Source organism: Solanum stenotomum, unplaced genomic scaffold, assembly GCF_019186545.1.
Source record: "Solanum stenotomum isolate F172 unplaced genomic scaffold, ASM1918654v1 scaffold22931, whole genome shotgun sequence".
NCBI lineage: Eukaryota > Viridiplantae > Streptophyta > Magnoliopsida > Solanales > Solanaceae > Solanum > Solanum stenotomum.
The window spans coordinates 16941-30081 of NW_026027246.1; the positions used below are offsets into that span (position 1 = coordinate 16941).

General features: G+C 33.1%; 1 protein-coding gene across 1 annotated transcript; it reads left to right on the forward strand.

Annotated features, from left to right (window-relative positions):
• Positions 1-5508: 5508 nt before the first annotated feature.
• LOC125851136 (uroporphyrinogen decarboxylase, chloroplastic-like) lies at positions 5509-12644 on the forward strand. The gene is made up of 6 exons (XM_049530925.1): positions 5509-5742; positions 8115-8236; positions 8802-8912; positions 9095-9283; positions 10294-10419; positions 11848-12644. The coding sequence occupies exons 1-6, from the start codon at positions 5631-5633 to the stop codon at positions 12361-12363; spliced, it is 1176 nt and encodes a 391-aa protein (XP_049386882.1). The 5' UTR covers positions 5509-5630; the 3' UTR covers positions 12364-12644.
• Positions 12645-13141: the final 497 nt, after the last annotated feature.

Sequence of the window (13141 nt, forward strand, 5' to 3'; positions counted from 1 at the left end):
CCCCCCGAAAAAATAAAATTAAGTTTGTTTTTAAAAAATATATTAATTTTCAAATTTTTATTTTTTTTACCCCATCTCACCCCCACGCCAGCCCCACCACCCCACCATCCCAAAAAAAATTAAGTTTATCTTTTAAAAATAAATTCAATATCAATTTCAATTCAAAAATTAATTTCTACTCTCTAGTAAAAATAAAATATATTTTCTCAAAAATAATTTTCATTCATAAATGAAACACTAAAAAATCTTTTCCGAAAAATATTTTCTAGTCACCAACCAAACATGAGAAAATAAGTCAAAAATCTACTTGTTTTTCAGGAAAACATTTTCTAGTGGAAAACATTTTCCTTCATACCAAACACACCCTAACTCATTAAAAATAGCTTACATCTTCATATCACAACACTGGCCTTTAAGCTTGGTGGTGCAAAAATGTCTAAAACTCTATAATAACCCTCTAGGTCATTTCCTTTATTTTCCAATCTTTTCAACATTTAGAGATTTTCTATAGCAATTTCAAGTCATTTATTACTTGGTGGGACTAAGAGCTCGATCGCCTAATCGTTCGTTTGAGTTTGTGCAAGTTTTCGTGTTTTAGAGCTTTTGAAGGATGTTGGTCGAAACTTCAGATAGACAGCGTCAGAATGAAATTTTGACAGTTCTATTACCTTTGAAATGTTGATTTTTGTCTAGAAAGACCTTTGGTTTGTGTTTGGAGGTTTTCAGGATCATTTCGACCTTCTTTGTGGATTTTAGCTAAAATGGGACCATGTGGTATGGGGCCACTTCTTACCAAGACGACCTCCAATGATAGTTTCTATGGTTCCGTTCAGTCCATGACGTAGAATTTGATGGGGTAAGGTAGTTTTTTGGGCCCACGGGGTCTCTGATGAATCTGGAGCACCCAATCGAACATCGGGCCTTAGCTGATTTTTTTTTTGTTTACTGGTGCCTAGCATTTTGTTTATCGCGGTCGTGACCCTTATAAACAATTCTAAAATTTCAGTTTTTTCTTCAATGCGGTTTCCAACCATTGGGCTCGCTAGCGATGAACGATTTTCAAGCCTTTTAAGATTAGTCCCCTATGATTTTCAGTCTTCTTCCCTATTTTTAAAATGCAATTATGAGAGCGATAGACCTCCGTTTTGGGTGATTCGATTGGCATATTATCCGAAATTGATGTTTCCACATATTGGAGTGATTGGAGAAGTGTGCGGACATCACGATTTATTGAAAATACTTGCAGGGACAAAAAAATTGGAGAAGAAATTAAAAGCCTAAAAACTAATAAAGAGAGTAAATTCAAAAATAATAATAATGAATGCTTGCCTCTTCAAGTAAGCGACAATATTGGAGAATATTTAAGCCTACTCGAGGTCTTTAAAGGAGGTAGGGACGTGCATCAATCGGTTTGATTCGATTTTATGTATTATCGATTTAATTTATCAATTTTTTATTTTTAAATATGTTAAACCAATAACAAAACAATAAGATATTTCTTATTGATTTTCGGTTTATCGATTTTTAGTCGTTAAAGATTTGTTTTTTGATTTACCCAATAAGAAAATGCTCATAAAATAAAGAAAAATTACCTATATACATATTTTTACTTACCATATTTTTTTTATTCCCTACCATTCTAAAATATTACAAAAATCTCTTCTTTCCCCCCCAAAGCCTAATCATCCGATACATAAGTCCTCAACTCCCATACCCACTTTCCCATTCTTATTTTCACTCCTTCAATCTCTCCCTATTTTCACTCCCATAATCTCATCAGTTATTTTTTCTAATTCAATTTGAATTTCAAAATCTTTCTCTCTCCAGTCAATCAAACTCAACTTCTTGAATAAGGTAATTTTTTGATTTTGAATCATAAATTTCTTGGTACATATAGATGATACTCCTTCTTTTAGTATTGGGATTACCCAATTAAACTCATCTACCATTGATCGCGTTTATGATTTTGATGATGATGATTGGGCAGAAAACATATCCAAAAGGTTGCATGATCCATTAACAATGACGAATCAAAATATTAAGAAGTTGAAGTCAAAGAAGGATGAAATTTCATTTTCTAAGGCGGATGTGGAAAAAAACCCCAAAAAAGGTAGAAAAGTTGCATCTGTAATTTCTCGATCCACACTGCTCAAAGCACACATTTTCTATATATTTACTGTATTCTGATGTTTCGTATTGTCTTTATAAGTTGTTTCAAAATTCTAATGCATTATTGATAAATTGATGTTCTCGTGTTTTTATGTATCATGATTTAAATGTACTAGGTTGATACATAAAATAATATGAATCACCAGGACAATGAATTTTTTGAAGAATCATAATGAATTGATTGATCGTAACTGGATACACTACAAAATGTATCATTTACATGTATCAAGTTCTATAATGTATCTTCAATCTTATTCAAATTTTAAAGGTTATATTGACAGTACCAAATCAGTGTCGTGTTATGTATCTACACTCTTTAATGTTTGTTCAGTCTTATCCAACTTAGAATACTATGTATATATTACCCAATAGTAATCTTGATACACAAACTATAATGTTGTATAATTGGAGCAATGTGTATCACGTTAAATAATAGGTGTATGATACATACCAGTGACAATGATGACTACTACATTATGTATCAAATTATGATATTTATGTTTTTTTAACTTTTATATTTCAATTATTATGATTCATTGTGCAGCTAGCACATTGATGTAATTTTCTACTACCTTCGAAAGAAGTCAAAATTTTATATTGACAACCAATATAAATACACTTTATTAGATGTATGAATATCTCAATAAAATAAAGATAATCATGATGTATCTGCTCAAAATTTTGACAATTTGGAATCAGAATTGAAAGAATTTTGGACGATTTGGGAGAAGAAATTTGAAGTTTGAATTGTTTCAAGTTGTTACGCTTTGTGAGAGATTGATTAGCAAGGACAACAAAATGATTGCATGGTTTATGAATTTGTTGTTTAATTTTACATTTTTTTTTTCTTTTTAAGCATATAAGAAATGAATCTTATACATCAGATGTTATATATCAGTACTATCCCATGTATAGATTTGTTATTTGATTTATGAATTAACGTTGTCTCATGGATCACTCACAAATAAGCTGCAATACTTCACAAACATAATAAGGTAGATAAATAGTAAATATCATGCCACTTTCTTGATTAGAAATCATACATTCAAATTAATACTACATGTATTTGATACATATTAATGACTAACGTGTATCACACGTATCTGATACACATTAATGATCATGATACATTCATACAAATTACTGCTAAATACTCATTCTTTATCAATGATACATCATACAAGTTTACACTACATGTATTTGATACTTAATAACTATCGCACAGTAATGTATCGATCTAAAATCAAACACTTTACAGACAATCTATGCTTCTCTAATGTATTTGGTAGGATTACAGTACTTAGTAATTTACTAAATATTTTAGGAATAGTAATGTATCATAAGTAAGATATCTATCTTCAAAAAAACAAATCAATTTTTTTTTATCTTGATACATTTATACAAATTAATGTTACATGTATATAATACATAATAACTATCACACAATAATGTATCAATCTAAAACAAAACACCTTATGAGCAATCTTTACTACTTTAATGTATCAGGTAGGATTACAATACTTAGCAATTTACTAAATATTTTAGAAATAGTAATGTATCATGAGTAATATATCCATCTCGAGATCACAAATTAAAAAATAGAGTACACAACACAATACATGTAATTCCATATCTTACATTATCAGATCTCTTTATCCTGAAGTTAAAGTTATAAATAGTAATGTATCATGCACAATTTTATGGGTATGATCTATGAATACATAAAAGTTAATTGATACATATAAATACAACCAGTTGCTCTATCAATGTTGTATTCATCTACTTTTCCCGTTTCTTTTACTCTGTAGAAGCAACAAGAGTTTGAATTTGGCATTTAGTATACAAGTATATAGTCAATGTCGATAGAGGAGGAAAACGCCATGGAGGCGGCGACAGCGGCACGAAGAGAGAGACTAAGAGCACTCAGAGAAGCTCAAGAACTTCTTCAAACCCCTGAAGATGATAGTGACAAGACTAGCGAAGATATTCATGATGTATCTTCTCGAAATTTTTGATAATTACTACCGTCTTAATGGGTTATCATTTTACCTAATAACTCAATGCTAAAAATCGAAACCGAATGTATAACCCAATACTTTTTCTTTTATAAAACTATTAAAAACATGTTAACCCAATAACTCAATAACGCTTTTTCGGTTCAATTTTCGCACACCCCTAAAAGGAGGTATATGATGAACAATAAGCTACTATAAATGAAATTTTTTAATCCCTACAAAGTTAAAGTGAGTAACAACAATTTCAATCATATTTTATACTCCTTTCATTCCATTTTATATAATATAGTTTGACTTGATATAAAATTTAAAAAAAATTGAAAATTATGATCTAGTTTTAAACTAAAAACTACTAGTTTAACTCATAAAAATAAGAAAAAGAGAAAGCAGTGTGAGTAGTACAAGTGGAGCCATGGAAGAGTCCAGAACCTATTTGACCCACAAAGAGATAAAATTGATCAAGTCACAATTCTAGAAAGTAACTAAAATAAGCTTAGTGTAGTTTTTTCTTCCGTTTTATCCAAAAATATAAATGGCAGACGTTAGATTGTTAACGTCTATATTTTAATATAAAACAAAAAAAAACTTCCACTTTATAAAGTATAACTTTTTCTTTATAAGAAAAGTTAACATTACCAAAATCTTTTCACTTTCATCTTCTCAAATCAATTTTTTAACTCTCCACTGGTCCCAATCCGACAAATCAATCGACCTCACAACAAAAATTGAATTCTCGAAAGATTGGAGCACAACCCGACAACCCAACCAGTGGCGTACACATGATTTTTCATAAGCAGTGTCACATTTTAAAATAAAAAATAAAAAATAATAATATTATATTAAAAATTGATTTTTTTTAAAAACATTTTTATGTGTGTAGCGACATAAATTTGAATTGAAAAAATTAACTAAGAAAGAAAAAAGTGTTATTGAGGTTCGAACCCCCAACAACTAATAAGAAATTAAGATAACCTGACCAAACGAGCTACGCCCCTCTTTGGTATAAGGAGTGTCACTTTATTTTATATAACCTTTATTTTTTATTTTGATTTTCAGTGATTTATACTTATTTAATAAAATTTTCCTACAAAATCGTGTCACGTGAAACACCTAATCCACCCCTAATTATCAACAATCCGAACCTACAATTTTTTTAAGGTCTTTATTTCTTTCATCTTATATTTATTGATCCATGATTTCAAAATTTTCACGAATTTATATATTAATCATGGATCAATGAATATAAGATGAAAAGAAAATAAATATTTAAAAAAAATTGTAGGGTCGGATGAAGGCCCATACAGATTTTCCTGTCATCTTATCTCTACAAAGTTATCTCCTTTGTCAACTACTCCAATTTCCTTTTTATCTTTTCCTTTCGCCCAAAACCCAGTTTATCACCTCTTTCAAATGCGAAGCAATTTCCTGTAAATCCCCTTGGAAATCATGTCTTGTATTTACAGCTCAGTCTCCTCTTTCTCAATTTCATCTAAATCTGCATTTCCATCTTCTTCTTCTCGCTCTAATTTCAAGCCCAGAATCTCTTGTTCCGTTGGAGGTAATTGTTTCAACCGCTTTAACTTTAAGCTAATTGCTACTCTTATATTCTTCATTCTTCAAATGCAACTTTGTTTCACCAGATCAACGCCTTTCTGTTTCTGATTGCTAATGTCGTCTCTATGTACTAATTTCTTTCGATTATTTTAAGCTTATTAAGTTATACCTTAGTTTGTTAAGGCCTTTTTCGAATATGCTTCTGAATATTCGTCAAAATGGTGGCATTCTTAAAATTTGGTTATGATCAAAATTAACTGAAGCTGAAGAGAACCTATTTGTTATTTAGGCAAAAATTAAGTTTTAGTAGTAGTTACAAATTTCTCTTCCATTGTTTTACTTGGTATTTTCTCCTCCGAAACAGATCACTTTAGTGTCCTGTTTTTTTCTTTTAAGCAGAATTTTTTTGAATTAGCCTGAGATGGTTCTGTTCATAAATGTGATACAATAATATTTTGAAGGGCTAGTAAGACTGGGTAGAGCTAAATTACTCGCACGTAGTTGTCTCAAAAGGCATATAATCTCTCCCAATGAATTTGGTCTTAGCAAAGAAAAGAATACAAAGGAAACAAATGATTCATATAGGTGATAGATACCAATTTGATGGAATTAAGACTTAATGAGATTAGTTTTAGTTTGGTCACTGCATGGATATTTGTGAGAATTAGAGTCCTTGATTTTCCATAAAAGACAAACAATTTAGCACTGGAATGAACGTGCCTGATTGAGCAATATGGAAACTCGATTATTTTAAGCTTATTAAGTTATACCATAGTATGTTAGGGCTTTTTTCGAATATGCTTCTGAATATTCGTCAAAATGGTGGCATTGCTGTCTTCAAATTTGGTTAGGATCAATTGACTGAAGCTGAAGAAAACCTATTTGTTCTTTAGGCAAAAATTAAGTTTTAGTAGTAGTTACAAATTTCTCTTACATTGTTTTACTTGGTATTTTCTCCTCCAAAACAGATCACTTTAGTTTCCTGTTTTTTTCTGTTAAGCAGAAATTTTTTGAATTAGCCTGAGATGGTTCTGTTCATAAATGTGATACAATAGTATTTGGAAGGGCTAGTAAGACTGGGTAGAGCTATAGTACTCGTGCATAGTTGTCTCAAAAGACATATAATCTCTCCCAATGAATTTGGTCTTAGCTAAGAACAGAATACAAAGGAAACAAATGATTCATATAGGTAATACCAATTTGATGGAATTAAGACTTAGTGAGATTAGTTTTAGTTTGGTCACTGCATAGATATTTGTGAGATCAGAGTCCCTGATTTTCCATAAAAGACAAACGGTTTAGCACTGGAATGAATGTGCCTGATTGAGCAATATGGAAACTAGGATGCATATAGCAAAGTCCTTTTTGCCTGATTGATACTTTTTTTTTTTTGTGAATTCTAGTTAAACAACAAAACAGAAGCCTAGTCTTATACAACCAAAGAAAAGTAATCACATATGGAGCAAACAATGTCATAAAGCTTCTAAAAAAGCTACAAAGAAAGATGTCAAAGTTTGTGTCTTTAAAATAAATAATACACAGTATAGTTCCACAAGGACAAAACCTAATCTGGTACTTGTTTTCCACTAAATTCAAGCATATAGGGGCTTTCCGTTTTAAGTTTAAGTGTCATTATGTGGTGGTCTATAAATGCTAACTCCAGTTTTTATTTACTTGATCAAGAAAATACTCCCTCTGTTTCAATAATGTGTATTACTTGTCAGTTTTTACTGATAAAAAATGGATGCTGTTTTTCTATATTTTATAAGTTCTAATTTCAGATATTCCCATTTTACCTGGAATGACACTCCCTTACAGGAATGGCTTGCCATGTTTACCCTCAATGACACTCCCAAAAGGCTTATGTTAGATTTAACGACCATGGGGCTATCACAAAGTGAGAGTAATAGGAAAATGCTAGAGAATTAGTTTGAGGGAAAATTGCTAAGCAAGCAATACTTTAAGGGACTATAGTGCATTATAACCTATTCTCTTAGATGAAAAACATATAGAAGTATTGCATACACCTTGTTCCATGTTTTTGGTGATCAATTCTTCAACTCGGTTGAAAATTACATATTTGTCAAACTTAATGAGAATTGATCATATTCATCACCTAATATATTTTTGTAACGAGCTAAATGAATGAGCATTATCCTATTCTCGAACATTGAGCTATTGAAAGTAAACCTACATATTCTTTAGATTGTCCTTGCTTCTGAATCTGTGGCTAGTGTCTCTTGTGTTACTTTAGCACAAGTTAGGTTTATTGTGCTTATCTTTCATGACTTGAAGCCTACTCTATTTTCCCATTTTAAAAATAGATTTCTATTCTGTTTTCTGCATGGTCATGTGATTGATGTGCTTTTAATTCAGGAACTGTTGCTGAACCAAAAACTATAAATGCAACAGAGCCTTTGTTGCTTGATGCTGTTCGGGGTAAAGAAGTAGAAAGGCCTCCTGTTTGGCTTATGAGACAAGCAGGGAGGTACATGAAGGCAGGTTTATAGTTCAATTTTACTTTTTGCATATCCTGAACTTCTAATCTGTGAAATATCAACTACATACTGTGTTACAAATTTGACTTACTCATGTAATTGGAACTGCAAGAGATGATGTGTTTTGTTAAAAAGAGTACTTTGCATAAATGGCTATGAATAGAAAACTCAAACATTGTCTGTATGGAAAGACATTAATTCTCATATGCCTTCTGATTGATGTACCTAAAATGCATTTCTATTACTGATCAGCTGCTTGCACGGGGATGGAATGACCAATTCTTTCTGCTTTGTTTGAAATTACGACAAAAAAGGCTGGTGAAAAGAAAAGTTTGGAACTTGTAAATCCTATTTGTTGGATGTTTCAACACACTTCAACTAGAAATTCATGACTTTTCAGTGATCATAAAGCTTGAGAAGTTCCAATGCTCGAGTTCTGCTGCGTTGGTTTTTTTATTCTATGTTAAGAGTTTTGTGGCTTGATTAGGTGGATTTATCGTTACTCCTGTTTGATTTTCAGATCTTTGTATTTTGCATCTTATTATTCACCTTTTCTTTTGTGTAGAGCTATCAAACCTTATGTGAGAAGCACCCATCCTTCCGTGAGAGATCGGAAAATGTAGATCTTGTGGTAGAAATTTCTCTGCAGCCATGGAAAGTATTCCAGCCTGATGGGGTGAGAAACTATGCAGTCCTATCTTAGCATGTGTTGGTGTTGTGTATATTATTTGGTGTTTCATTCTTTTTACTTTTACCTAAGAAGAATCCCCATCTTTTGATGTCTTTTTTACAAGCTACTGTTCTTAGCTCTATTGATGTTTATTCTTTCGCTCTTAATTTTTTTTCTCATGTTTGCAGGTCATTTTGTTTTCAGATATTCTTACTCCACTCTCTGGAATGAACATCCCTTTTGACATTATAAAGGGGAAGGGTCCTGTCATATTTTATCCACCAACAACACTTTCTGATGTTGAGAAAGTCAGAGAATTCATTCCTGAAGAATCAGTTCCATATGTTGGAGAAGCATTAACAATTTTGCGGAAAGAGGTCTGGATTTCATGTCTATTTTGTTACTTTGGAGGTTATTTGTTAAGAACATTTTCCTTCTTTTATGGGTGAAATACCAGAGGAGCAAATAAGCCTTACATGGAGTGATTTTGTTATCCTCAAACGAGGAAAAGCTTATTGCATCCTTCCGAAAATTCGTGTATATCATGTTAGGAAAATGTAAAAACTGCTTATGTTTGTAGTCTAAGATCTTCAAAGTTCAGGAACTGAAGGCCCCCAAGGCCTAGCTCAAGTGGCAAAAGGTGGAGGATTTGTGGCTTAGGTCGCAGGTTCAAGCCCCACACCATGCAAAGTGAAGCCCGGTATTCAAGTGGAGAAGGGTAGAGGGGCAGACCCATTATCCACCGAGTTTAGAAGGCTGTGATTGGTCCAAAAGGGCGGGTCACAGACGGATTTCTCGGTTATCAAAAAAAAAAAAAAAAAGTTCAGGAACTTAAGACCGCACCATGGCCACATTTTCTTTATATTTTATGGTATTATAGACACTTGTACTGCACATACAAACTATGATTAGTTTAGAGTCTCTTGACTGAAAGATTCAACATCTTTGATATCTCCTTCGGTTTTGAAATCCTTGCAGAAGATTTGTAAAAGTTTATTTCGTCCATTAATACACTGGATATGGAGTTTAAGATGCAGTGGTTTATATATTGATTAGTAATAGTACTGATTAAAACAAATAGTATATGATGGCATAAAGTATTAAGAATTGGTTGAAAAATTAATTTGATAGAGAACATGTCACATCAACTTTATTTGCATTCCTGAAAATTGTGAAAGTTATATATAAATTGAATAGTGTCAACCCTTCTGGGACACCCTGAACTGGAAAAAAATGCCATAAAATTGAAATGGAGCAATAAACAACTTCAAGGCTTTGCTTGAATTTCACAATGTTAACACTCTTATTGCTGTTACCAACTTACTATCACCTGTTGTGCTATCATGTTAATTATATTAGAGGTTGTACTTTGTCTTTGTTATGATAGGTCAATAATCAAGCAGCAGTTCTGGGTTTCGTTGGGGCACCATTTACCTTGGCATCATATGTGGTTGAAGGTGGTTCCTCTAAGAACTTTACAAAAATTAAGAGATTAGCTTTTGCGGAGCCCAAGGTAATTTATTGATGCTACTCTATGCTACTAAGCCCTGCGGAGACAATCATAGTTTGTTAATTAGTTGGAATATATTATGTTTCCAATCCTGATCTTGTTGTTGAATCTTATTTTCCCTTGTCCTGCTTCCAGTATTAAGAAAGGTCAAGAAATGTTGATGGATACTTCACATTCTGTTAGATTTTGATTTAGTGCACGATTTAAGTCAACCATCTATTGCTTGGAGTTTCTCTCAAAAGCAGTTCCATTTTTTGATTTGGGGTGTCCAAGATTTGTAGATCCTAAGCCTATTTGCTGTTACACTTTTTCTCTGTTGAGAAATAGGGACGGGGTAAATATTTGAACACTTTCACTGGGGATATGATAACTGATGTACTCAATCGGCATGGGAGCATCATTCCTTTGACTTTTTTCTTCTTCTATTCTTCTTTTTTTTTTTTTTTAATGTGAAAGGTAGGGTGAGCGGTTGTTCCATTACCACCCAAAAAAATCACCTGAGGTTGGTTTGTTGGTTTCTAAAGATAGGTAATATATTGTTGTGTTCTTTCCCTTTCTTTAGTTTTCACTTCGCATGGTTATGGTTTGGCAAGCTCTGCCACTCAGCTCCGTAAAGTTTGAAAAAGTGGAAATTCATTGCTTATTTTTGTCAAAGGACAGTCGATGTATGATGTTTTCCTTTGCAAACTCACAAGGTGAAGAATGCAGATTCCACTCTTCAAGCTTGGAACCAAGTAAATGCATTAGGAAATTCACCAAAAGGAAAAAATAATAAACAAAGAAAATGAAAGGACACTTTCTTTTGCTAACCCATTCTCTTGTCAGAGAGCACTAAATACGTTATGTTATATTCCACTTGAACCCAATTTTTTTAAAAAAATAGGAGGCATGGAACATGTTCTATCTTGGGGAAAATAAGTTTTGATTCCTAGAATGTGAACTAAAAAATGATATAGTGATGGAAATAAGGAGCAGCAAAGGGAAATCGCACTCAGGGCACTTCTATTTGTCTAGTTGCTCGTGTGAGGTTTAGATTTCAGTTGCTTCATTTCTCTTCTTTTCTGCTGGAAGCTAATAACAGTAAGACCTGCATTGTTTTTAAACCCTGAGGGGGGCTGAATGCAGTCTATATGGATACCTAGCTGTTCTAACAGATTAGCCTTTTTTCTGTTGAGAATTTGCTTAACATGTTAAAACGACCCTGCACATCCATCCTCCACACCACTTCGCCTGGGAAAAGAAAAAGAGACATGATATACATGTTACTACACACACAGTATCTATCCTTCATGAGGTTGTATCAATGGAAACATGGATTATAATTGTAATCACTGGAACAAGATTAACTACCTGTATCAATTCTTTAAACATGTTACTAGCTTATGATCTGCCAATTTATGTTTTAATGTTTTCAACTTTGTTGCTATACAGGTCCTTCATTCGCTGCTTCAAATATTTGCAACCTCAATGGCTAAATATATCCGTTACCAAGCTGACCATGGAGCTCAAGCAGTTCAGATCTTTGATTCATGGGCCACAGAGCTAAGCCCAGTCGATTTTGAGGAGTTCAGTCTACCATACTTAAAACAGATAGTTGAGGCAGTGAAACTAACCCATCCTGATCTCCCTCTGATTCTTTATGCAAGTGGATCAGGTGGCTTGCTAGAGAGACTACCCTTGACAGGAGTAGATGTAGTCAGTTTGGACTGGACAGTTGATATGGCTGATGGTAGGAGACGACTGGGTCCTAATGTGGCTATACAAGGTAATGTGGATCCTGGAGTGCTTTTTGGCTCTAAGGAATTTATTACCAACCGGATAAATGATACAGTGAAGAAAGCTGGTAAAGGGAAACATATTTTGAACCTTGGACATGGCATCAAAGTAGGTACACCTGAGGAAAATGTTGCTCACTTCTTTGAGGTTGCCAAAGGTCTTAGGTATTAGAAGCACATCAAATCACTATCAATTTTAACCTGTTCCATATTTCCGACAAGGTCTATCATTCTTCTCCTCATTTTTTCTCTTGTATCTAGTGATTCCTGTGAGTGAACAGGGAAACAAATATTTCCAGAGCATTTTTGTTAGAATGTGCATTTAAGATCTATTTGAGTCTGAAGTTGAAGCTAGGCTTTCTCATTGTGTATCTGAGTGTAGATTTTTGACTGATAGTAGTCTAGTTCAACTCTGATAAACTTTGAAAGTTGAACTCACTGAACTTTTTGTTTGTTGGTTGCCGCTGCGTTCTCTCCTTTTCTTCTATCCGTCTCTGTGGTTTGCTTGCTCCCTCCCAATTGTATGCATGAAGAATGTATTGTTCATTGTATTCTTGATGAAGTAGGTAGTTGTCAGGTGTTTCTAGTGGGCTAAACTATAGGATTTTCCAGTAGTAAAGTTGGTATATTTTGCTGTTTTGTGGGTGTAGATGCGATATGGTACATACAAGAGTGAATGTATAACGAGGTATGAGAAATACACAGAAAATGGTCCTCTTTTTAGGCAGCTTCTACCATCAGTATCCCATGGCTGCAACAATATACATCATCTAACTTAGCAAAAACTTTAATTTATTCCTGTTATGTTTGTGTATTGGGGAAAATTCTCATGTACATGTGGTGCTTAGAACAAAGGAACTCCTAACATTAGAGTGAAACCTGAGAAAGAGTTAGTATAGAAGCATCAGGAAGAACTTCCTTTGAGGTTTCATCGGTTAAGTACCTAGCCT

Coding starts and splice junctions, on each gene's coding strand:
- LOC125851136 (XM_049530925.1), top strand. CDS start 5,631: ATGTCTTGTATTTACAGCTCAGTCTCCTCTTTCTCAATTTCATCTAAA. Junction 8,237..8,801: donor AAGCAGGGAGGTACATGAAG/GCAGGTTTATAG, acceptor TCTTTTGTGTAG/AGCTATCAAACCTTATGTGA. Junction 9,284..10,293: donor TAACAATTTTGCGGAAAGAG/GTCTGGATTTCA, acceptor TTGTTATGATAG/GTCAATAATCAAGCAGCAGT.